General features: G+C 49.3%; 1 protein-coding gene across 17 annotated transcripts in view; it reads right to left on the bottom strand.

Annotated features, from left to right (window-relative positions):
- PTPRT (protein tyrosine phosphatase receptor type T) overlaps window positions 1–26,207 on the bottom strand; it is a 1,024,383-nt gene that overhangs the window by 12,464 nt on the left and 985,712 nt on the right. For all 17 annotated transcript variants that reach the window (XM_023626585.2, XM_070247923.1, XM_070247921.1 and 14 more), the window contains 6 exons: window positions 23,949–24,103; window positions 20,276–20,411; window positions 17,983–18,132; window positions 16,289–16,462; window positions 12,549–12,680; window positions 857–982 (listed from right to left, as the gene is read on the bottom strand). In XM_023626585.2, the coding sequence (XP_023482353.1) occupies window positions 857–982; window positions 12,549–12,680; window positions 16,289–16,462; window positions 17,983–18,132; window positions 20,276–20,411; window positions 23,949–24,103 (873 nt within the window). The remainder of the gene's footprint in view (window positions 1–856; window positions 983–12,548; window positions 12,681–16,288; window positions 16,463–17,982; window positions 18,133–20,275; window positions 20,412–23,948; window positions 24,104–26,207) is intronic.

A 26,207-nucleotide genomic window follows, 5' to 3' on the forward strand; every position in this document is an offset into this window, starting at 1 on the left:
GAGGCTGTTAGGGCTGTTCTGCTGGGGATGCTTGGGGACTCAAGCCCTCCAGATACCCTGGGCGCTGCAGCATTATAGTGGGAGATGGACCAAATGGGGTCCTTGCCACATCCTGTGGGGAGAGTCACAGACTATACCCATACTCATCTCTACATCTTTGTGCACAGTGATTCTCCTGTCATGACTGCCCTGCACCCCTTCTCTACCTGTAAAACTCCTACTCAGTCTTCAAAACCTTATTCAAATGTCCCTTTCTCCAGGAAAAGCCTTCTGTGACTCTTCCAGGCAGAATTCATCTCTCTCCCTGAGGTTCATGTGCCAGAGTATATCTCACCTTCCCATCAGATAGTGAACTCTGAGGGCTGGGACTGAGTAAAGACCAAGGCCATTTTAGTTAGCCCCCATTTCATAAATTACTAATATTCTCCGTTCTCCCACCCAGTACTCTTCCACCCAGCCAGTGAATTTCCCCACGGAAGCAACTGATTATTTTTCATGTTCGTGTTCCCAGGGTCTAGTCAAAGCTTACTGGATCCATTCAAAGGCTGCATCAATTCATGCCAAAACAGTGTGACACAGTGGGGAAGCGCTAATCTCTGAGAAGTTTTGTCTACACAGCAGCAAGCGTGTCAGGAAACAGGCAGATGGCAGGTTGGATGTCGCCCTGTGCGTCTCGGAGTGTTGGAGCCATTGCCACGTCTAGAGCCGGAATCGACAGAAGCATCACTTCCTCAAGGAGGAGATTATCAGGAGAGCACAGCACAGACTCTTGGCTGGCGTGTGGGATCTTCTCCCAGCAGCCTCCGTCTGTTTGGGGGAGGAAAGACACAGAAAGCAACGGCGGCCGTACGCTTACCCGAGCCATGTTACAGATGCGGAATATTCTGTGGATGATGTCCTCGTCGATGTCTGCGGAGACGAACTCCACCTGGATGGGCCCGTAGCATCCGGAGGTCTTCTCAGGCCAGTACTGCATACAGAGCTGGGGAAAGGAAAGACGTCACAGAAAGACGTCAAGGCCAGGGGTGGGGGGATTTGGTCTCATTTATCCCTGAGCCTTTCTTAAGGCCTGTAGGAAACATTGGCTAGAAATTTAGGGTACTATCCAGAAAATTAGACTCAGCTTCCGTGTTGGGAGCAGCCATCCCTTTTTTTGGTTGTTGAAATGTCAAAACCCTGAACACAGAAACACTGGGATTAAAAATCTTTGCTATGCTGATTTCAAACCATCTGTTAGGCTTCCTCATCCGTAAAATGGAGAGAATAACACCTACCTTGAGGCACTGCTGTCAGGATTGGATAGAACGCTGAGGGAAGGGCAGGTATAACTTTAGTTCAATGGGAATCATGGCAAACTTTTCCCCATTCTCGGAAAACCTTCACAGTGTTCATTTCATCATCAGATCGCCAGTAGTTTTAAAACATACATAGGCTTTGGCATCAGATAGGCTTGGGTCCTAATCCAGGCTCTGCTGCTTCTTAGCTTTCTGACCCAGCTCAGTTTTCTCATATGTAAAAGGGGGTAATGATGCTGACCTTGTACCAAAAGATAACATAACATGGTATGGAGAGATCTTGTCTGTGATCTTCCCCATTTTTCTAGAATTAGGAATTAGAACCCACAGCTGAGAGAGCAAATGGCAATGGTTGTCCCTCAACCTAAGACAATGGTTCTCAGTCAGAGGGTGTTTTGTCACCCAGGGGACATTTGGCAATGCCTGGAGACAGTTTTGATTGTGACACCTGTGGATTGCAATGGGCATCTAGTGGGTAGAGGCCAGGATGCTGCTAAACGTCCTACAGTGCACATAGTAGCTCCCCCAGGAGGAACTGTTACAGGCTCTTAACATCAGCCCTGATATCAGTTCCCCCACATTGAACCCACCATATATGGGGTTAAAACTAAAACCCACCACCCCCTTTCCTGCTTCTCTAGCTCCACTCACATGCAAATACCTGTTTCTTTAAACTTGGACTCCTTGAGCTTTACAACTAAATGGGAGTGACAAACTGTTAAAAGCCCAGGTGGCCTGGAGTTGGAGGCACACTAAAGTTTAGCTAATCATGTGTCCCTGAGTTTGCCAGGAAAGCCGCTGTCTCAAGAGTATCAAGGAGCGGAGGCTTCCCAGATCTCAACTCCTCGACTCCCGGTGCTCGAACCTGCCTCAAACAAGAAGAGGAGACAACGGCGAAGGATGCCCGCCTGCCATCCTCCTATCTCACCCTCCCCCCGCCTTGCTGCAAGCAGCCTTTCAAGGCCAAACGCAGGCTGGTGGGAAAGCACCGAGCTGCACAAGCTACATGTTCCCCCCTCCCCTACCCAAAACCCCAAATAAAAATCCCTACCCATTCCTCATCGGGCAGCTAGCAACTTTTGAGGCATGGGCCCTTGCTTTGCTCCCTGTGCCTGGCATAGTAAAAACCTTTCCTCTTCCACTCAAGACTCTGTTCTCGTTATTTGGATTAGCATCGAGTTCAGAGACTGAACTTTCGGTTACAGAATCTGGCCCAAAATATCAATAGTGCAGGAACTGAGAAACCCTGGTCCAAGATCATAAATCGTTCCTTAAGTTTATGGTGTCACTAAGAAGGAGAGACAGATACTTTATTCCCCTGTATCTGTTGAGCCCCTAGATGACTGTAGCTGGGGAAAGAATACTGAGGTAGGTGGCAGGGATTGTGACTCAGAGAAGGGCAAAGCATGCTCCCTCAAATTCCTGGTTCCTAAGGGGCATGGAGATGGACCCTGTCCAGGTCGGCGGGCCACAGAGTTGGGGCACAGAGGAAAGCTCACACTAGGGTGCTGGGGGGCACTTCAGCATGGACAAAAATGCCATGTGTTAGAAAGACCCTCCATGTAAGGGTTGCCCAGAAGACGTGGCTGAGACTCACAAAGACCCACCAAGGCTCCTGAGAGCAGCTTGGGATGGAGTCTCAGCAGTGGGGTCTGCCACAGCCTACACCAAGCTTGCAGACAAGGAGCTAGACTGACAGAGGTAATCCACAGAAATCCAGGGGCCTCTGCATAGCCACCGCGGATGCAGGATTTTCATGAAAATGATCACTCTCCGTTTTGTTGAGAGAACAGTCAATTCACCCCGGGCAGTCACATGCAAAAACATCTTTTATCCAGAAATAGAACCAGAATGGAAGAGCAGGGAGGAGGGAGCGTGTAGGAGAGAGAAAAGCACGTGTCTCCCGCCTTCCTAGCTGTGGAACTCAAGTTCTAGCTGAGAGATAACACTGTTCACACTATGGCCCATAGGACAGCAGCCTGATTTTGTAAATAAAGCTTTATTTTTGTAAATAAAGCTTTTTATTTGTAAAAATAGCTTTATTGAAATACAGCTATGCTCATTCTTTTACGTATCGCCTATGGTTGCTTTCAAGCTCCAGCGCAGATTTGAGTAGTTGAGATAGAGCCCATAGAGCCTGCAAAACCCAAAATATTTTCTATCTGATCCTTTACAGAGAAAGTCTGCCAAGCCCTGTCCTGCAGGGTGCTCTGAGGATAAAGGAGATAATGCTTGTGAAGAAAGCCCTTAGCATAGCGCCAGGCATGGAATAAGCACTCAATAAATACCAGCGCTTCATATTATTGTTGAACCTATCAGTGCTCAACAAGAATAACAACAATAATGTTAATAGCTAACAAATAAATGTGAAGGATTGTTCTTCTTATCACCTCTCTTAAATAGCAAAGACAAGGAGGTTAAGTTTCATAACGCAATGGTGCCTCGCTTTCCGGGCGTCTCTATTGGGGGTCAACTGGGCATACTGAGAAAGGAGATGTGTGTGTGTGTGTGTGTGTGTGTTTGTAGGGCAAGGGGTAGGGCTGGTCACAGGGGCCTCCGTGGCTGGACAATCATCTACTGAGCTGTGCAGTAGTGACAAATCCACGGTTTGAACTTCATTTCTCTTTGCCATTGGCTCTTCTGCCTAGCACCCTTCACAGTAATGAGGGACTGGTATAGATAAGTGTGCGGCTGGCCAGAGAAATCAGAACTAATCAGCACTGCCCATTTAAAGAAAATAATTGCCTTTTATCACCTGCATTGAATTTAGCCTTGCCAGAGGTTGGCCGTGATCCTCACATGAGGTACATGGGTCCGAAGCACCGGGGAAAGTCCAATACCCCCAATATTTCCAATCTGGAGAGAATGTTGAATGATTTGTCTCTTTTAATGAGATTTCCAGACCAATTTCTCACGCTAATAGGTTCTACTATGCCTCAAACCAGACTCCTATATTTTGGAACACTTCGCTGCATTTGGTTTTCCAGGTCACTCTCCCCTAGTGCCCAGAGGGCTGGGGAAGGTTGCAGGCTTCTTCTAATCCTAAATCCTTTCACTTGAGTTCCCTAATTCGGGAGACCACATCAGCAACTGTGCGGGTGACATTCAGCTGGCTGATGTGTGGGCAGATGCAGTGTTTGAGCTGCCAAGGATCATCAGGGTCCCCCCCAACCCAGGACGTCACACATAATCTAGCCATGGGAAATGGGAGAAAGATGGGGGAAGCCAAGTATTCTGTTCCCAGTGACACTTTGGGACTGAGAAATGATTCTCATCCACAAGAAATGTCCTCTACGGTTGAGCTCAAGACTGTCCTGGTGTCCAGTGGGTGCCTCATTTTGGCCTGTATATGCAGTGCAGCAAAATGTAATGGGGCTCCCACTTGCAGGGTCCCGGGTTCAAATCCCAGTGCTGTCACTTTCTAGCCGAGTCATAGTCAAATCTTTTAGCATCTCTGGGTCGTTACGAGTGGCTGTGAATCTTGATGTGTCTTCTTAGCACAGGGATCTGTAACCAGTGAGTCCTCAATAAATATGAGCTTTATTTAGCAGGCAGTGTGGGGGAGAGTCACTCAAAACAAGACGGATAAGCGAAGGTTTTTTTTCCTCCACTTGGCAGCCCTTATGAAAATGTCTTTTTAGGATAATACTCAAAGGACTGCCCTTGCTGTGAAAATTCTTGATCAGCTGGTCTGGGGAAGCAGTGGGGATGGGGGACACTGTTCTGCACATCAAAGGAGAAAGACCTGTGGGTTGTTCTTGAGAGGGACCCAGGAGACGGAAGAGGGAGGTTGGGAGCATAGAGGAAGCAGTGGAAGGGTCAAAGGTGAATCAATGTTCATGTGACCCACTCCTAACCTCCTAAATATTCAGTAAATTTATAATAATGTGTACAATGCTCAACGCACATGGATTTCTTATGGAAATCAGAGAGGAATTGAGCTTTGTTCTTTGGGTGACATAGGAATGGAGCAAAGACCACATATATGAACTAAGGGCCAGACCATGAGCACATAAACATCAGAAGTTTACAGAAATCTTGGGGAGGAAGGCTTACGGTTTCTTAACGTCCTGGAAATAGGCGGTTCTAGGAAGCCCACTTGGTTCCCTAAAACCACAAGGACCCAGCTAACCTGCGGCCACACGTACACTCAATCCAATGTTGGCATTTTCTTCCTTAGTTGGAAAACTTTTCAAGTGGCTGTCTCCAAGAATGGAGTCTAACCCTTTAGCCTAGAGCCCTAACTAACGGCCTTTCCCATTTCATATCCTACTACTCCCCTCCTCTCCTTTTTCTCCCGTTAGTCTGGGAAGGGGTGGTGTTGCTGTCCCAGTGGAGGCTTCACCCCTGCGGACACACACAGGCCGTGCTGAGGACCCGACCCGGGAGGGGAAGCTGGTCCAGTTGCTGCTGCTGATTTAGAAATGGCTACACTCCTTCCAGAAAAGCAGAGGGGCTTTTGCTATTTATTGTCAGAACAAGTTAAACCAAGCGAAAGTCGTGAAGCCAGTGTGGACAGCCCTGGAACAGCTGCCATACATTATTCCACCTAGTGATCTCTATAGCTGTTTGGGCCATGAAAAGCTGTCCTTCGGGGGTGCGAGTTCATACGCGAAACATAACAAACGGGGAGGCAGCCTCCCTGTTAAACATCATTTTCTTGCTGATGGAATCAGAAAGCTTGTTAGTCGCTGGAATAAACATGCTCTGATGAGTTGAATGAAAACTAGCATACGGCCTATTTTGGGCATAAACAATTTTAAACTATCTTTCAGTCCACCTTAGTCACGCCTTTTGGTAATTAAAACATACTTTGATAAAACGGAAAGGCCAAGTAATACCATAGCTTCAGAAATTAAGGACTCTACTTATGAAGGTCCCTGTGATCCATGGCAGGGAAACAAGCCAGGGCCACTTAAAGGTGACGCTGAATTAGCATTTTTAATAGAAAAATATAAAAGAGTCACCTGGATTGAATTGGCTTTAAAATTCAGATCAGTGATTATAAAATTCCTTTAAGTAGATTCTGTAAACAGCCAAAAACGTATAACTGGCTTTAACACTGTGGCCAGTTAAGGAAGACAGACTGTGGATGAAGCAGCAGGGGCGGAGCAGGGGCAGAGAGAGAAAGGCACATGGACCGTAATCAATAGCCGCACGAGGTGACTAATGCAGTCCCCAGGTAGTGGGTGGAAACTTACTTATGACAGTTGCATCCAAGTTTGTTTTGGGGAAGAAAGGGTGGGAGTTGAGGAGAATGTCTACAGAGGAAGGTAGAGTGGGTGGGAGGCAGGTTATAGAAGGAGGTATTAGAAAGACTGCTGAATTATGCAGCTGCGGAAAGGAACAACTTTTGGGGAGCGGGTGGAAGAGCTGAGCAGGAAGGAGTGGGAGAAAAGGTAGAGAGACGAAGAAAGTGGTTTGAGCAGCATGGTCATAGGAAGATGTGCTGCGGCCCGCCAGGGGTGGGGAGGCGAGATGGGGGTTAAGAAGGAGGATGCGTGATGTTCAACCTTCCGTTATGGGGGTTGCTGGGATGTGAACCCCATTCTGGCCTCAGGAAAGCCTGAACTCAGAAGCGAACATGAAAACAGGACTCCTGTGGAACTCCCAGAAATCTTGCCAGTGGACAATGGACTTTCCCACAGCATGGGGAATAGGAAACAGGGCCCATTTTATTTAAATCTTCAAAGATAGAGTGATCTTGGCTGAAATCTGGGTTACGCAAATTTAATAGATGATAACATTGAGATTGGCCAGGTTAAGAAACTGGCTTAAGGCAACACAACAAGTAGGTGGCAAGGCTACAGCTTGAACTGAGGTCTCCTGAGCCCACACTTCTTGTTCCATTTTTACTTCCACTAGTCTATGGGTTTACCCACTGTTGGGTAAGACAGAAACACATCCTCTTGCAAAATCAGACCTGAGGCTTGCGGGCACGTAGACTTGGCTGTTCTGTGCATTTTGCTAGCATGTTAGACTGTGTTTTCACAAGCTGAGATAAAAATGGGGATATCAGTGCTTGCTATTTGCCCCACAGGTACAATGACAGGAAAAGACATCTCTGAAATATCACTCCCGCTTTTCTCCTGGCAGGAGGATGAGCTTGCCTCTCTCTCTTCCAGAAGCGCCATGGGAAGGCATCGTTCTTGGTCCCACCCTCCCTCGCCTTTCCACCTGGCTTTGCATCATCTGAAACTTTAGCCTTTCCGCAGTGGGATACTTAGAACTGGGTGACTCAACTTTTAAACAACCTAGAGGGCTCTTGTTTGTTTTAAACTAAGGAATATTCTGTCCTGCTCCATATTCCCAGGTACCAGCAAGTCAGTGATGATCAGGCACTGGGGCCCTGGAAATCCTGTTGTTTAAATGGTGGCAAAAATCTTCAGAAACCCTAGCGGTAAGCTGAGGGCCTGAGTCACTGATGGGCTATGGGACTTTGGACAGATCCTTCCCCTTTCCTGGGCCTCAGCTTCCTGACCTGCAAAATGAGGGGAAGTGGACCTGGGTCACATCAGTGGTTTCCAAAGCAGGGTCCATAAAGTTGGCAGGAGAAGTAATGCACTATCTCCAAAGTCAGGGGGATGCTATTGTCCTGGGGTGGAGGTCTCTAAGTCTCTGGCTTTGGGCTAGAGTAAGAGCATCTCGTGCTAGCTCTATATGTAGCCTGTGGATCAGAAGTTCACTGGGGCAGTTACGTTTATGGAAAAAATATAAGAAAAGCAATAAGTACAGTCTGGGAAATAAAAACTTTCAAAATACTGGGTCCACTTCCAAGTCTGAATTTCTGGTTTCAGTTTTACTGCCTGTATTAGTTTTCTATTGCTGCTGTAACAAATAACCACAAACTTAGTGACTTAAAACAACACAAATTTATTATCTGCCAGGCACGAATCTGAGATGAGTCTTAAGGGGTGAAACTCAACATGTCAGCAGAGCTGTCTGTGTCCTTTCTGGAATCTCTAGGGGGGAATTCATTCCTGACCTTTTCCAGTTTTAGAGGCTGCCAGCAGTCCTTGACTTGTGGCCATACCACTCCAATTTCTGCTTCTGTTGTCACATGGCCTTCCACTGACTCTCACCCTCCTGCCTCCCTCCTAGAAGGACCCTAATGTTGGGCCCACCTGGATAACCCAGGACATTCTACACATCTCAAGATCCTTAACTACATCGCATCTGCAAAGTCTCTTACCATGTGAAATAACGCATTCATAGGTTTGGGGATTTGGATGTGGACATCCTTGGGGGCCATGATTCCACCTACCACACAGCCCCACCACATGGCTGGCATAGAGGATCTCCTGAGCTTTCTAAATAATATGGTGGGTGTGGCCTGATCATGAAGAGGGCTTCTTTCTGGTGTCTGCTCCCCATGGACTCTGGTCTAACCACAGAGCCCACAAAGATGGAAGAGGTCTTGCCAGCGTTAGTGGGTGTGATTGAAAAGGTTCTGATGTACCCATCGGAAACCCATAGCGTCATTTGCCAGATGTTCTGGTTCTAGGATTTTGCTCCACTAATATGACCAGAGGTCTTTGGAGTCCCAAAGAGCTAGAAAAATCTCTAAGGTTGAATGTGGTTGCTTTGAGAGTCTTTATCGTGAACCCTCACTGCTCTTAATATCTTTGAACAGCAGCCACCAACGAGAATGGAAGAACATCTGTGGCTGGGGATGGCTGATTGGATGAAGTAGAACAGGATTCTGAGCAGAGGCTGACAGATTTGGCGAGCAGTGCAAGAAAATAAGGCACTCTGGGATCTCTCATCGTCTCCTCAACCTTATTGTGCTGCAGCTTACAGGTAGCCCTGCCACAATCCCCAACAGGAGCCCTTACGGTCCCCAGTCTAACCACAGGATGTGGCATTGGTGCTCTTGGGAGCAGATCTGTCCGTATTGCTGGGCTGGCCAAAGCTGTGGCTGCCTTGGCTTGAGCACACTGGCAGACAAATGCTGATGCCACTTCAAAGAACCGCCCCTCCAGGTGCTGAAGGCGGCTTTTCTGATGCTCACGCTGTGTCATTGTTTATTTTCGCAAGGCGCCCAGCTGTTGCAGTGATGATATTTATATCAATAAGTGCTCTATTCATCTGCTGATTTCAGGGGATGCTTGCCAGCTGCATATGGCAGCCAACCCCAGGGCACTTCTGAGCCTGATGTTTTTGCTCTTAGAGAATCATTTCTCAAAGGCTGTACCAACATCTGGGGCTGAAGGATCTTCATTTATCCAGGACCCACCCTGGAAAGGGGCGCTGTAGTCAATGACTTTGACTCGATTCTCTCTATGTCACAAGGTGAAGTTCTTTGAAACTCTTCCTTGGTGCCTGAGCTCTGGTTTTGCAAAAAGGGATGTGCGAAAAAAGAGAACAGCAAACAGGCTCTCATAGGCTCTACTTCACTCACGGAGTCATCCTTGATTCCTCTTTTCCTCTCAGATTCCATATTCAATCTGTCAGGATAGTTTGTTGGGTCTACCTTCAGGATATATCCAGAATCTACTCCATTGCTATCACTTTGGTTCAAGCCACCTGCACCTGTCACCTGGAGTACGGCAGGAGCCTCTTCTCTGTTCTCTGCTTCCATTCTTAGAAACCGCCCCCCCCCACCCCCCCTACCGCAACTTTCTGCACCAACAGTCTATTCTCAACACATAGCCAGAGGGATGCTTTATTTAAAAAGTCAAATTACTGTTCAAGTCACTCCTCTGCTCAAAACCTGTCAATGGCTCCCTATTTCTCTCAGGATAAAACCCCATGCTCTTCCTATGACCCCCGAGGATCTGTGTCTCTGTGTCACCTTCTGTTGCTGTCCCCACAGTCACTCTGCTCCAGTCACAGTGGCCTCTGTGCTGTTCCTCAAACGTGCCAGGTGCGTGCCCATAGGACCTTGGTGCGGATTGCCTGCTCTGCCTGGGATGTCTTCCTTGCGATGGTCACATGCTCATTCTCTCACCTCCGTCAAGCCTGCACTCAAATATGACCTTCTCCACTCACTTGGATGGGGCCTACCTTGTCACTCTGACAATTGTATCCTGTGCCCTGAATCAGGCTACTGATCTTTATACCCTGTCCTCTTATTTTTTTTCCATACACTTGCCACGTTCTAACATATAATTAAGTACATTATAGAGTGTTTGTTGTTTATTGTCTCCCCTGCTTTAGAAGTTGGAGGAGAGATTTTATTTTGCTTTCTCTCCCTTGTTCCCTGATGCGTTCCATGCACCTAGAATAGCTCTGGCAAATAGCAGATGCTCCTCAAATCGGTAGAATGAGTGGATGGAGTCCCTCATGAATGTCTCCCACATGCACATCCTGAGTTATACTCACTTTCTTCCCTAATAATCTGTTCCTCTCCTGGCCTCCCCAACCTTCCTGCTTCCTCTCCCACTCCTGCTCCTGGCTTCCCCACCGTGGCCAATCTCATCCCAGATGTCGGACTGCCTACCCTCGAAACCCCACCATCAGCCACAACTTCTCATTCACTTCCCACATCCAACTGCTCCCTAACCTGTGGACTTCAACTCTGGAAATGTTTTCACCTCCAGTCGCAATTCCCCTGCCTCCTGGCCACTCCTCAGTTCAGATCACAACTTTTATTTTCTGCACACTTGCAACATTCTCCTCCCCACTCTCCTAGTTTCCAGGTTGTTCCTCCAGCTTTTCCTCCTCACCGGTCCCCAGACTTACCTTTCTAACAAGGACTCTGCCTCTGCCACACCACTGCTTAAACTCTTCAGTATCTCTCCTCTCTGTAAGGCAAGTATTTTCTAACTGTGCTCCTAGGAACCCCAGGGGTTCCACAAAGGTCCTCAGAGTGGCTGACTTTGAGGGACATCAGGGGAAGCCAGAAGACTAGTGTGGGTAGAACTCTAGACCCCACCCCTCTGCTTCAACATGAGCAGCTCTTGATGATACCTGTTTCATATACTGGGTTTGCATCAAAGCTTTTATTCGAAGAAAGGATTCTGTTGCTTACAAAGTAAAATTCTGACACTTACCATGTTGCACACCAACACCCAAGCTCCTTAGCCCACCATGGGCAGCCCTCTGCAAGCAGGGCCCTGCTGCATTTTCCAGCGTCACCACTCTCTTGTCCTCCCAGCATGCCTCAAGCCCCAGCCACACCACAATAGAATCTGTTCTGCAAACAACCCACGCACATTCACCCCACCTTGCCTTGGCCCCTGCTGTTCCTCTGCTTGAAAGGCCTTTTCCCAACTATTTCATCCCCCACACGCCCAAATCTCTGCTGTCTTCTTCAAGGCCAAAGTCACCTTATTTTTGAAGTCTTCCCTCACCCTCTGGGCAGAATTAATCGCTCCCTGTTCCTGGCCAGCACAGCACTTCGCTGCTGACCTCTATTATAGCGCTGCCACAAGAGGTTGGGACAATTTGCTCATCTGTCTCTGTAGCGAGACTGTGAGCTCCTGGAGGGCTCAGACTGCAGCTCAGATCCATTTTTTTTTATTCTCACACAAGGCCTGCATAAGGCCAGTGCTCACACAGAAGGAGTTGAGTTACTTTCAGTTTCCTTCAAGATCGTGAAAGGATTGCTTTTCAAAAAACCTGAAAGGTCACTCTCACCACCCAAGAATGGCTGCCCTGCCATGGGAGGCAGGGCCAGAAGCTGTCCCGCGATATGTGTCCTGTGTCCTAAGTACTGGGATGTGCTGTCAGCACATGATGCTTGGAGCTTTTGGACCCCAAGGGGCTAAGGCATGAAGCCTGCTGGGGCACAAAGGTCCCCTGTAACAAAGCCAAGCTTGGTGGGGTGGTCGGTGGGCAAAGGGTCTAAGGTTCAAGTCCTAGGCTCTGTCAGTGCAGCCTGCATCATGGAGGGCGCAGGGCGGGTGGTTGTGGCCAGACATCAGGATATTCTGCAGGGCTGGAGACACTCAGAGCTGGGGGACGTAGCCTCCTGGCATTTTGAGCTCTGCGTGATTTGGAGCAAGACCTGAACCAGTGCCTGGGGAATGGGGCAACAGAATCTAGCCTTGGGGATGAGGGTACAGGATAAAGCCCATAATCAGGAGGCGTCATTGCTGGAAGTGAGAGGACCCGGGAGCGCTAAGGGACCCCTGGCCTCTGCCAGAAGCTGAATGGGCTTGCTTGGTGCTCACAGCCAGATGGTGCCCATCAGAGGGCAGTCGGACAGAGGCAGCACTGTGCTGCTGCTCAGGGCTCTCTCTCCAACTCTAGGGCACGGTTGCCCTAAAGCACCTGAGCAACCAGGGCAGTGGCTGGGCCTCCTCCTACCTGGGCAGTGTCCATCTCATTCAGCATCACCACGGAGGAGCAGTTATAATCGAACACCAGCCTCCAGAAGTCTGCCACGGTGTTGGGTAGAGGGTGTTGGGTGACCACGAAGGCGGCGGGCTGCTTGTGGCTCTGACAAAGGAACAACACAGGCTTTGTAAAATACACATCCATCAGCGATGTCCTAATGATGATGATGTCCGGGTGGCTGCCAGATGTCCCCGAGCCTGTCAAATAGATTACACACAGCACCTGCCTGTTCTGTTATCTCTGGATGCCCTGGCAGCCAAGGGGACCTTCTCATAATGAACTCATTCTGCTCCAAACTAAGACATTTCATTAGGAAAGTGTCACTCGGATGGGGATTATCCAAATAAATTATTTATGTCTTGGAGCTCAGCAAATAATCATTATTACAATATGAAATGAAAGATTCTTGATGCAGATTTCCTGCTCTGCTGGCTAAGGTACCTCCTGGGATGTAAGGGATATCTGTGTCCCTCTGCCCACGATGCTGGAGGAGGGACCGGCTCAGCAAGGCTGAGAGTCTCTGAAGGGGCTTATATTGCAGGAGGCTCATTCCTGCCTCAGGATTGGAAGGAGGGCCGAGCTGGCCTGGCAGAAGATGGACACTGTGTCCTGGGAGCCAATGGGACAGTGGAAGGTGCCCAGGTTTTAGAGTCAGGCAGACCTGGGGTTCAAACTCAGCTTTGCCACTTGAAGGTTATAAGTCACCCATCCATTCATCTATCCATTCATCCATCCATCTATTCATTCAAGCATCATTTGTAGGGTGCTTTTTTTTTCTTTTCCAGGGCTAAGCACTGGCGAGTTACTGGATATCTCCAAGGCTCAGGTTCTTCATCTGGAAAATGGGAATCATCACTCCAAAGGGATGGCTCTCATATAGATTGAATGAGATTTGCATGGGAAAAGACCAGCAAGCAGGAACTGGACTGTGAGCCCACTGGCAGGGCAGAAACATCCCTGACTTGGTTCCCCCTCCTTGGCACTAGCAACGTGGCTGGCACACTAGGCACTCAGTACAGGTCTACCAAACAAGTGAATACATTCGGTCCCATGTTACAAATGGGAAACTGAAGCCCAGAGAAAATGGGCTGTGTGGCTATGGACTACATCTGAAGCTTCAGCTGGGCCCTATTTATTACCCTGTGAGAAGGTGTTTGGAAATATTGGGGAGCTTCTCCACTTCATTAGTGGTTTGTGAAACCTGAGAAATAGCCCATGCTGTCAACATGTTTTCTAGAGAGATGATTCCTGTGGGAGTCACAGCTGTTTTCAGTGGAATCACGAGTCAGCAGGAAGATGGGAAAGACCCTGGCAAGAGACCCTGCCAAACAGATGACATAAAGCGCCTGCCTGTTCTGTTATCTCTCCGTGTCCTGGTGGCAAAAAAAGAGAAGCCTTGCAACTGCGGACGCCACATATGTACTAGGGGGTCCTGTCTTCTCTTGGCTGGAGGAATGGTCAGAAGAGGGGTCTGGGAGGGCAGACTGTTTAGTTTCCCCAAAAGCCAAATTCTAACTGCAGATAGCAAGTCTTTGAGCCATTTCCAGACATGGGAAAGAATCTAGGCTTTAAGAGTCAAAAGACTTGGGGTTCAGACCCTTGTTTCCACTCTTTCTGAGCTAGCTGGCCTGGAGACAGTCATGGAAATACTCTGGCTTTCAGTATCTCGTGCAGACAATGGGATAATAATACCCAAATGCAGAACGAGACAGTATAAGTCTGGGGCCGACATGGTGCCCAACACTCAGTGAATGTTAGTTTTCTTTCCTTTTTCCCTGTCTCTGTGATAAATGCTCTATTAGGCCAGCACGCCTGACAAAGCCTTATCTGAAAATATGCTCCTGATCTGTGCTCCTGCCGGGTTTCAGGGATCAGCCAGCAATCCATTTCATGGATAACATCATCCTTTACCAGGGGAAACATTAAAAATTAACCCAGAGGACTTCATATTTTTCTGCTAGAAGCAAAGCTGCTATGGTTACCAGATAATGCACAGACTGAGCTGGAATACAGATAAGGACTTTTTTTTTGTAAGAAAGGCAAAGGCCCCAGTGATGGCTCACAGGAGAAATGCCCCATGGACAAAGAGAATAGAATCAGCATCAGAGCTTGGCAGAAGGCATTTGACTCCAGGCAGCATCTAACCTACTAAGTGGAGGCCAGGAGCATGTTTGATCCTTGCTTGGATGAGGACGGCAGGGAGAGGGAGTTGGGACAAGTGGGAGACAAAGCTAGGAGGAACCTGGAAGTGTGGGTGCACCCCCAGACCCCATCTCTTACCACCCAAAAGCACACACACACAGGCATGCATACACACACACACATGCATGCACACATTGACCTTGGAAGGCTCTAAGCTAAAGCTAGCAGTCTTCCTTCCACATCCAGCTATTTGATCTGACCAGGACAAGACTCTCTGCTTCTGGATCCATAGCCAGGGTTTCCACGGAGGACTTGTGTGCCCTGCGGGCAGAGGCCAGGGCAGGCCCCTACAGAGCTGAGATAGGTGTTGACCTCCCATCACCTCCCTGCCTCCAACACTGAGGGCCATAGGGGAGAAAGTTTCAGGAGGATCAGAGGTCACAGACATAGTTGGTCTTGACCCAGGAGAGAGCACCCCACATTCCTGCCTGTTCTGGGTGAGATGGGAGGTCTAGGTGGACGTGACCTCAGACAAGAGTTGAGAGGGGACCTGGAAGGGCTCATCCCCAATCAGGCCATGATGTTCTTGGTCTTGAGCCTTGGGAGGCAAGATGTTTGCATCTTCCAGGATTGTGCAACCCGTCGGGTGGCTAAAACAATGAATTCTAGAGCATGAGCCAGAACTCTTGGGTTCTGGCTTTGCCACTAGCTTTCCGGGTGACCTCAAGCAAGTCTCTTTCCCTCTCTGGCCTCAGTTTCCTTTGCTGAAAAGTGCAAGGACGAGACTAGATGATATATCCTGCTGCAAACATCTCTACATCCCGGAGGCGGAGGGAAGGTAACTGGAAGTAGCTGGAGGACCCAAGGGGAAGCATGTGAATCTGGAGTGTGGACTCACAGGGGCAGGGACATGACTTCCTAATCCCAAATCAGCCCAAGGCAGGAGTGCCCTTCTTGGACTTGATGCTGAGAAAGTAGGAGACAATGTCCCCAAGAGAACAGTCAAGAATGTGGCCTGTTTCCCCTCCATGCTCCCTTTTTGCATCCCATCACTTGTCCAATGGCCATTTACCGAGCACCTACTATGTGCCATCCTCATTCTTGCCCCTGCACAGGAGTTACCTGGGAACCTGCCCAGGAGCTCCTGGAGGGCAGAACCTATGTCTGTACCATCTTATGTTCCCAGGGCCCAGACCAAGGCCTGGCATCGAGAATGTTTCCTGACCTCAACTTAAGGCTGAGGGTCAGTTCTGTAGGCAGCAGGAGGGGGGACTGGGTGGTCCTGTATCCTCGCTGTGGTGTCAGGGGACCCCTCTTAAGCTTTTGGTCTATTCTTTCTAGGCTTTTTGTGGGAGTAAAAGAGCCAAGAACAATGCTTGCATATAGGTTTGGACTAGTGCCTTCAGGGGTGCAAATGTCACTGGGACAAGGAAGACCAGAAGGAGGGAGAAGCTGGCTGTGGGGGGCGGGGTGTGTGCCTGTGCCCTGGGGTCCAGCCACCTCCAACTTGGAAAAATCTTTTCCCTGGAATGGCAGCCAGGAGCTTTCCCCAGCAGGGCTCAGCTTACATCCATCAGTGCTGCATTGATGTAGTTGCTGGATTCTCCATCCACCGAGATGAGGAAGGGCAGGCAGCGGTCCAGAGGCAGGACATCCATGCTCCGATTCTTATCATGGTTCCGGGGCAGGAGCCCAATGCTGCAGTCCTCAGGCCGGACGCGGGGAGTCACGATGTTGAGGGTCTTTAGGGTGCAAAGGTGGATAGGTAGGCACTACTCAGATGGTTGCCCCAAACAGAGGAAATAGCAATATTCAAACCCAGCCTACCCCCCATCTCCATCCTCCAAGCTTAGCTCTCCAATCCCTTTCCCAGGACTTGTTTCTCTTCCACAGTGATGTTCTATCATCTCCTGTTGGCTGCTCCAGGCCCTGGGAACTGAGAGCCTCTGCCGGGGGCTGTGTGACACCGCCACGATGTGAAGACTGCAGGGGCAACACGCCCACACACAGTGCAGGCATAGGCTGTCAATACCTGCCAACCATTTGAGCTAAGTTGTTCATTTCAGCCAGTGCTGCATTCAAGGGTGGGCCAGCCAGGAAGTCATAAAGTAGGGAATAGGGGTAGGGAGTCCCTAATGGGTGTTAAAGACCCCTTGGCATGTCATGGAATGAGGGAAAAGATCTTACCAGCACTCGTCTCAGAGAGAAAGCTTTTTGAGAATAGAAGGATGGTTGGAGGAGCTGCTCAGGATGGGTGAGAGACCCCCAAGGGGCAAGCTCTAGTAAGTCTGGAAAATTTCAGGGCTATGTTCTGCAGAGTCTTGCAAGTATGGAGCCAGAGCTGAACTGCCCAGTCAATAGATTAGATGCTCTGAGCAACCAGCAGGTCTCCATGTCCTCCATCTTTCCCTCATTCAACACTGGGTCTTACTCCCAATCAATAAAGTCTACTTGTTTGAAGGAGTACTTAGGTAGTGGCCTGGCTGGGGTATCAGCCCGTGGAACCATGGGCCCAGAAGTTTTCCCTCAAGTCCTGGAGCTTCCTTGCTTCCTCCTGCCTGGTTCTCAGCTCCTGTTGCCCAAGTATGACCCTGGCACTGACCTTGGGACAACGGACTAGACTCTGGCTTTGCGTTACTCGTTGATTCCCATCCAGGCCTCCAGACCAAAGCTGCCACCATTCTCACCATATGGGCTCCAAGGCGCAGATCTGCTATGCCCCAGCTGAGCTCTAGGATGGTGCTTCTCAAAGTTTAACGTGCAGGCAAATTACAGAGGTCTTGTTAAATAGCAAGTTCTTGTTCAGGAGGAGTAGGTGAGACCCAAGATTCTGCATTTCCACTAAACTCTCAGGTGAAGCCGGTGCTGCCCGTCTCCAGACCCCACTTTGAGTAGTGAGAATTTAGGACACACTCTAATTGTACAAAGACTGAGAAAACCTGAGTCTCTCCAGGAACAGAGGAGCATGAAATTCACACCTGTGTGTATAAACTTGTCTCCACCCACAACCTGGACTAGAACTAATTAAGACCTCAGTTCAAAAACACAATCATAGTAAAAAACAAGTATCAGCCATCACTGAGTGATTGGTTCATAGTAGCTCGTGGCTCTGCATTTTATGTTCTGGAATGCATTCTGCAGCTGTCTAGAGCTGCAGACACAAGAAGCACACACACATATCAGTTCTGACAAAGAAAACCCCATGAGTGTGCTCAGTGCTGCTGAAGTGGGCTGGGTCACTGGGCCTGGGGTTTGTTCATACCTGAAATTCGTCTTTGATTTGGCTGGAGTTGGTCTGGGGGTCCAGCCTGCTGATATTGTAGTAGAGAGAGCGGAACTCGCACACCGGGATGGCGGTGTTGCCACAGAGGCACGCTTCCAGGATGGCGTCATGCACAAACACGTATTGTTCCTGCAAAGCCAAGGGGAGAGGGGGTAGGGTCCCGGGTAAGAGCAGTGGCCTGGGAGCTCGCTGTCCACATTTACTCCTGTGGCTGTAAAGGATGGGCATGATTTATACTGCAGAATCCCTGCTTTCTATCCTATCACCTAAAGGGCCACATGTCCATGTTTCTTAGTGATTGCCGAGCTATGGTGAGTTTTGGCCCTTACGTAAGATTGAACAGCACAGTCATTGATAAAAACTAGAAACCTCTGGACATGCAGGTGCTCTTGGTGTCCTGCCCATGTCCCCTTGGCTTTCACCTTTACCTGCTGAAGGCTGCTTACTGCAAACACCTGGGATTCATGCTGAGGGCTTTTTTTCCAGTCCCAGAAGCACACTTGGGCTGTGTGCAGAATGATCCAGTAGGGCCGAAGAGGTAATGCCCTGGGAAGGAGCCCCCAAGCCATGTCAGATGGAGAGCTGGGGGATAAACACCCAAGTTCCCTCTCCCTTCGGTGAGAAACCCGGAAGTGCATGTTCCACGCCATCTCCCAGAGCTCCCAGCAGAATGGGGCTTCAGTGCCCATAGTGTTAAACAGCTTGTAAAACATTCTAATAGTGTCAAAAAGCTTGACTGCCTTCCCTTCTCTATCACATTTCCCCACTCACCAACCAGGGTGTCTTGGGGTCACCTCTTAAATAAATCACTTGTGCTCAAATCCTTATCTCAGGATCTGCTCCTGAAACATGCGCCGTCCCCTCTGCCATCTCAGTTCTTTGCACCTGTTGTTCTCTCCCCCCAGAACATCACTCCTCCTTTTCTATGCCGTCAATGCCTCATTCCCTCTGGAAAGTCTTCTCTAAACCCACCAAGTAGGAGTTAATGCTGTTACTTCTAGGCCCTTAACAAATGTTTGTTGAGTGACCGTTCTCCTGCAGAACTTGGCCCATCTCTTTATACCTAATGCTTATCCAGATGCACCATGATAAACTATTTGAATGTCTGTCTCCCCCAGACCAGACAGCAAGGTCCACATGTTTAACACCAGCCAACGAGACTGCCTTCTGTGTGCATGTACCTGGGAACAGACAAAGCCGCTTCTTGGCTTTAGGAGCCTCACCAAGAAGCCAGAAGACTGGTCTGTTGGAGCCGGCTTAGGGCCCACAGCAAGGTCTTATGTGGATGAGCCTCCAAGTGAGAGGATTCCCGCAGAGCCAGCAGTGACTGGTGATGCCCAAAGCCGGGGTAATTTCCCTTTGCAGGGAAGATGATGGATGCGGCTCCTTGTTGGCTCCAGCTCTGACTACCTGGGCACCCACAGCCTTCACTAGAACCAGAACATGTGCTCATTAAAGGAATAACAGACCACGGCTTTGAGGAGGAGCTCAGGCAGAAAAGGCTGCCCAGCGAGAGAGCACGGTTCAGGAGAAAGAGCATGGGCCTTGGGGTCACACGGACCCAAGTTCAACCACCATCTGCCTGCGTGAGCCTCGGGGACCCAGTTTCTCAGTTTCTTCATCTGTAAAGGGGGGTACCAGTAGAACCTACCCCATAGGCTTGTTGTGAGGAGTGGAAGCAATACCCTGAGTACAAAGGACCTAGCATGGTGCCTGGCACATAGTAGGGTGCTCAGCAATAAAGATGAACCTCTCCCATTTCTCTCGGTCTTGGGCTCTCTCACTGGACCAGAGGGATGGCCGAAGGTCTGCCTCTCCCTCAAGGGCAGGGGCTGTGTGTTATCTCTTTTGAAATCTCCAGAATCCCGGGCAAGTACTCATTAACTGTTGATTCAGCCATTTCTGCAGTGACATTCAGTGAATGCCAATCCTTCCCTATCTCTCTTCTCCTTCACTCCAGGTATGAATACTATTCAAAGAACTCCTAAAAGTTGTCATTCAGTCCCTGCTTGCCTCCTGTCAGAGACGGGGTACTCACCACCACTCCTCATTGGTGGAAGTCCCTGCACTGCGAACCCTTAGTGTCGGCAGGGACGTCCTAGTTTCTATGGTGGTCTCATCACAGCAATCCACGATTCACTCCCTCTCATTTCTCCCACACCCAGGACCCTTTCTAAGGATGCCTCCACCAGAGCATGGGTCTCTCTGCTCTACCATGCTTCTCCTTGGCCGGGGCTGCAGGTGGCCGGCGGCTCAGTCCCTCAGGACTCACCTCCGTCTGCACCAGGTTGACTCTCTGGGCCCGGAGCTCACGCACACAGTTGAAGATGTCCACCACCCCTTCATTCTCGGCCATGTCAAGCATGGTGTCAATGGCAATGAAGCAACCAGTCCTCCCAGCTCCAGCACTGGAAGAGAGGACAGGGGTCTGTGTTAGGGACCTTGGGGTGAAACCAGCCCTGGGGAGGCCCCTCCCATTCAGCCCTGTCCCCGAGGACCCTGCAGAGAGGCAGTCTACTGTAGACGTCAGACAGAACAATCTGAATGCCAATGCTACCAGGAGATCCTGAGCAAGTGACTAAATTCAGAGCCTCAGTTCTCTTTTTGTAAAATGGGAGAGTGATGCTTGCCTTTGGGGGCTTTTTTTTTAAACAGGACTGGCTTATTTTTGTTGTACTCATGTAGCAAACGCTCATTTAGCCCTTATACAGTGCCAGACATTGTTCTAAGTGCTTCACCAATGTGACCTATTCATTCTTTCATAAGGTTTTTGGGAAGTTTCTTACTCCATTTCATAGGTGACAAAACTGAGGCACAGAGCGCTTACCTTGCCCGAGGTCACCCAGCTGGCAAGTGGTGGAGCTGGGACTTTGACCCAGGCAGTCTGGCTCCAGAGTCTTTGCTCTTGCACTTCTTCTCTTAATAATCGTTATAGCACATAACGCAGTGTACACAACACGCATGCGTGCAGTCTCTCACCTTATGGCTGAAGCTAATCCATCTCTAGGGTATCTAGCATGGTTCCTGGCACACTGGAGATGCCTGATAAGCATCTCTTTCCTTCCTTTCCCCTTCCACCCCCACTTTCCTTCATCTCTCTCTTTCTTTTGTCTTCTTCAGCAAATGGGTTGATGGATGGAAGCAAGGAAGGAGAAATGAGAGACAACAGAGAGGAGTTAGTGAGAGGGCAGAAACCAGATCCTCTGAACTGTCCCAAAGGCAGAGAGTGACTCTAGAGGCACATGTCCCAAGCCCTGGGTTTGGCTCCACTTGATCCCATTTCCCAGGATCACAAGGCAGGAGCCTCAGTAAACTGGAGCAGCTGACGGTCCTGAGACCCTGTTCCGGTATCAAGTCTGACACATACTCGATTCTGATCACCTCTGGCTTCCTTTAGGAGCATCTCAGACCAAGTACAAAACAGCAGAAGAACTCAATGGGACCACATGGACCCCAGCCAGCCCTTCCAAGATCAATGTTGGGTTTCAGAATCATGGCGCTGGACAGAGACAAATAGAAGAACCTTTGCCTTAAATGCTCATGGTTTTGGAAGTGAAGGCCAGACTACCAGGGAGGCCCACTGTGGCTGCATTTTCACATCTTGTTTCCTTCATAGAAACAAGTGTCTTTGTCTCACAATGTGGAAATGAAAGGAAATGCAAAGAGGAAGAGTGATGGAATAGGAAGGAAAAGCAATGTTGGCTGACCATAAATCCAAGGAGGATAGGCCAGTGGGGACCATCACCCACAGAGATCTGGAAAGCAAACCCCTAGAAATCCATCCTCGATAATCTGGAAAGTAAACCCATGGGAAGCAGAGGATTCATTCAAGGTTTGAACTGAGTTAAGTCTGACTTCTATTTTGCCCAGAGTATACCCTGCCCCCAATCCAGACTCCCAGAAGGGACTCAGCAGGCAGGCCTTGGGGTCTAGGAAGGAGCACGAAGAGCCACATCCATGTCTTCTCTGAAGTCTCATCCTTGACCTGTTTTAGGGGCAAGAACCAGTCCACCTCGGTTTTGAATCTTGGATCTACCGTCAGTGAATAAGCTGCCTGGTGCCTGTGAGCCTGTTTTCTTACACGTATAACACGGCTCCCTGAATGGTTCTCAAGAGCATTGAGCTGTGTTTATTTCAGTGTCACGTAGCAATTAATCACTTAATCAATTAATTTAACAATTAAGCACATTTGGGATCTGACCCCTGGAATCAAATCCTGGTTCAACTACTTATCAGCTGTGTGACTTGGGGCAAATAACTCAACCTCTTTGGGTTTTAATACCCTCCTCCATAAAACGAGGCTGATAATAATAAATAGACCCACCATGGAGCATTAATAGCACAATACATGTAAATTGCATGAAATTATGTTTAAAAAGCAAAATGCACATAAATTGCCTAGCCCTGTGCCTGGCTACATAGCAATTTCTCAATGAATGGTTGCTACTTATATTCAATAAATGTTTATTGAGCACCTATTATGCACTAGATGCTGGGACTGGGGGAAGGGATATGAAGATGAGTAAGACATGGTTCCTGTCCTGAAGGATTAATAGTTGGGGAGAGGGTGACAACATTAAGAGGCAGAGAATAGTCATATTTTTAAGTGCTTATGATATGTCTGGAATTCTCTTAGGCACCTAGTGTATGCCAGCCAACCCATCTAATCTTCAGAAGAGCCTCAGGAGGGTGTACCATTCTGCTCAGGTGCATTCAGGGGACTTGCAAAGGAGATAGAGACACAGAGCCATCAGGCAAGGAGGGGCTGACGAATGTTTGCCATTGTGGCCCTTTCTCTCTGACCCCTGCTCTGGCTGCTCTTTGGGACGTGGGACTTGGGGGCAAACGGTCTATTGTCTTTGGATTGTCATGTGTTATAAAGCAGTGAATACATGTAAAATGCTTAAAGAGCCCATGGGGTACGATGAGGATTACCTCCTAATCCTCAATTGCGTCATCTGTGAACTGGGCTTTCTAATTCACACCTCGCTCTTGCAGGAGGGTGAATGGATGCTGTGTGAGAAGGGGGCTGGCTCTGAGACATCTACAGTCTATGGAGCCTCTCCTTGACCAGACTCAAGACCCTGGTGGATGTGGACACCGCCAGGGCGGGGATGAGATGCCCGGCATGCCGGTGACAGCATGTAGGCCGGACCCAAGGTCGCATTGGAAATGAGAGGCATTGGGAAGGAAAGGGCACACAGGCTAGCTGGCCTTCAGGTCCAGATGTCCACCCTCCTCCAATTCTTAACGCCCTTGTCATGACAGTTCATCTCCACTTAGGAAGATTCAAAGACATGCCACTCATTCCCAATGTGACTTTCTAGGTCACAGCTGAAAATGTCTCTTCTTCATAAGAAGGTGAAGCTGACGCTGTCCTTTTACTCTCTATTAAGGACCCTGCAGGCCAGCAATTCATTTTTAAAATAATAGAAATGAGGAGAAGCACACTTCCACCGAGGCACTCCACTGCCATGTCAAGGAGATGAGGGCAAGCATCCAGAGAAAAGCAGGTTAAAGATCCAGGCTCCGCCATTTCACACCTGTGTGGCCCCAGCACAGTGTCTACCTTCTCAGCACCTCGCTTTTCTCATCTGTAGAATGGGAATGACAATAACGCCCACCTCTCAAGGTTGGGTGAGAAGTAAATGAAGTGATATGAATCAAGTGCACCTGTAGCAGATGCTGTCAGTGCCAAGCCCACTTCCCCAGGGGGCTTTCCTATTTCAGGGCTAACAATAATAACAATGACTGCTACTGCTACTATTACTGTTGCAGTTAGACCTTGGGACCTGGGGCTCATCAGAAAGGGCTGAGCATAAGGGACACAGGCAGGGGAGTCTTTAAGGTGAAGAAGAAATGTCACAGGCAAAACAGTATCTCCCTCCTCGAGAGAGCAGAGCTGCAGGAACCCCCTTGTTTAGAGGGGGGGGCCTGTCACTTACCTGCAGTGGACCACTATGGGCCCAGCTTCGGGGGGGTTGAGGAACTTGACCTGGCGGACGAAGCCCAGGAGGCCGGTGGCATAGCAGGGGACGCCGTGGTCAGGCCAGCTGGTGAAGTGGAAGAGACGGAGCTCCCGGATCTCGTGGTAGCCTTTCTGAGGAGAGAAGGGCCTCTGTTCCTCCAGCTGCTGCCCCCACTTAGCCTGCCCAGCATCCATGGGGAGCGGCAGCTGCTGCACTGAGGAGCCAGCCTCCCCAAAGGGTGAATAGGGGCTACCGCATAGAGTGGTTCTGTGATTTGTTACGTCTGGGGACTTTGGAAGTCAATAAGGTGGAAGTGATTGCTTTATTGCAGGACTTCTCAGAGCCTTTAGTGTGCTAATATACATTCTGAATTCCCAAGGTGGCATATAACACCCACAGTGATTGCCCAGAGGAGCTTTTTTTTCCATTTTTGTTTTTTGTTAGGAAGATTCGCCCTGAGCTAACATCTGTGCCAATCTTCTGCTACTTTTTATGTGGGATGCCTCCACAGCATGGCTGATGAGTGGAGTAGGTCCATACCCAGGATCCGAGCCCACGAACCTGGGCCACTGAAGCCGAGAGCATGGAACTTTAACCACTAGGCCAAGGGGCTGGCCCCTAGAGGACCCTCTTTTGATAGGGTTTATGGGACTTATATTCAGCAGAACAGATTCAGAGACGTGTTGGCCTTAAACACCAAGTTCAAACTGCTTCCAGTGGAACAGAGGCCGTCAGTGGCTGAGACCTGGGGTCCTCCAGTTTCCCAGTGCTGTACGTACAGTCTGCATGGCTTTCAAATTAAAACAAAAGAGCAGACTTCTTTATTAATTAGATTCTTACTTAGAATTATAAGATAGGAAACAAATAAAAGCAAAGCTTCTCTGACCGATGGGGGCAGTGGGGCCTAGGGCTCTGCGGTGCCCCTGTCCCCTCTCAGCGCCCCTCACATAGACACCCGCCAGGCCACGGGGCCATTCTCTGACTATCCCATGGTCAGGTCACACCTCTGAGCCTTTGCTTATGCAGGTCCCTCACCCACTTTTTCTACTTACAAATCCCCTGTGGATATTGAGAGAGCCCTGAATAGGAAGACTGTCTGATGGTTCATTCTTTCAGTTAAAGAATAGTCACTGAGGGTTATCTGTGCCCAGCCTTGTGTTAGGCACTAGGAAGGAGGAAAGAAAAGCCACAGTCACTGTTCCTGCAACAGCTCATGGTCTAGTGAGGGAGGCAGGCTCTTAAGTGGATAATTCTGTTAAAGTGCATAAAGGAGTGTCAGCTAATCCCATCTGGGGAAAGGAGAAATCAGAGAAGGCTTCCTGGAGGAGGTGATGCCTGACCTGAGTCTTGAAACATATTAATAGTGAAAATAATAGTTAAAATTTATTACGCATCGACTGTGCCAGTCGCTCTTCTGAATACTTCAATGTACTAACTCATTTAATCCTCATATTGTTATCTCCAGTTTATGGATGAGCAAATTGAGGCTAAACAAGGTTAAGTAACATGCCCAAGGTCACACAATTAGTAAGATGTAAAGTTACAGTCTGAACCCCGGCTGTCAGGCTCCATGGTCTGCACTCCTAACCATTATGATACATGGATGCCTGAGTACTACCCAGTTGAAGAGATGGAGCGATTCTCAGGCAGAGGGACAGCACGGGCAAAGGCATGGGGATGGGACTTTGCAAGACGCGTGCACAGACTCACAAGCAGCCCAGGACTATTCAGAGGACGGTAGAAGACGGGTGCAGAGGGACAGCGGGACTGGGAGCGGGAGGCCGAGTGGGTGCTGGCTCCTGGAAGGCCTTCAATCCCACTTTAAGGCCCTTGGACTTTGTCCCAGAGGCACTGGGCAGCTCTGAGGAGGCTGCACAGATGGCTGCACAGACGGGGCAGTGCATCGTCAGACTTACATTTCAGGAGGACCATGCGGCTGCTCTGCGGAGGATGGATTTGGGTGGGTGTGTTGGGCAGCCGTGTAGAGGACATGGTTGGCGCCCAGCCAAATCCCTGCTTCTGAGTCAGTGCACCGCCCCCCCCACCCCCGCTACTGAGTCTCGGCTGCAGGCAGCTCTCTGTTGCCCCCTTCTTCAGAAAACTGCTCTCAGCTGAACAGGAGCCACCTCCCGTGGGGGTGGGGGTGGGGGTGGGCAGCTGGCATTCAGTGATGGAGAGAGAGTTAGAGAGACCAGGACTGAGGGGTTTCCTAGGACGTGGGACTTTCAATGCTAC

This window comes from Equus caballus, chromosome 22 (genome assembly GCF_041296265.1).
Source record: "Equus caballus isolate H_3958 breed thoroughbred chromosome 22, TB-T2T, whole genome shotgun sequence".
In the NCBI taxonomy this organism is placed as follows: domain Eukaryota; kingdom Metazoa; phylum Chordata; class Mammalia; order Perissodactyla; family Equidae; genus Equus; species Equus caballus.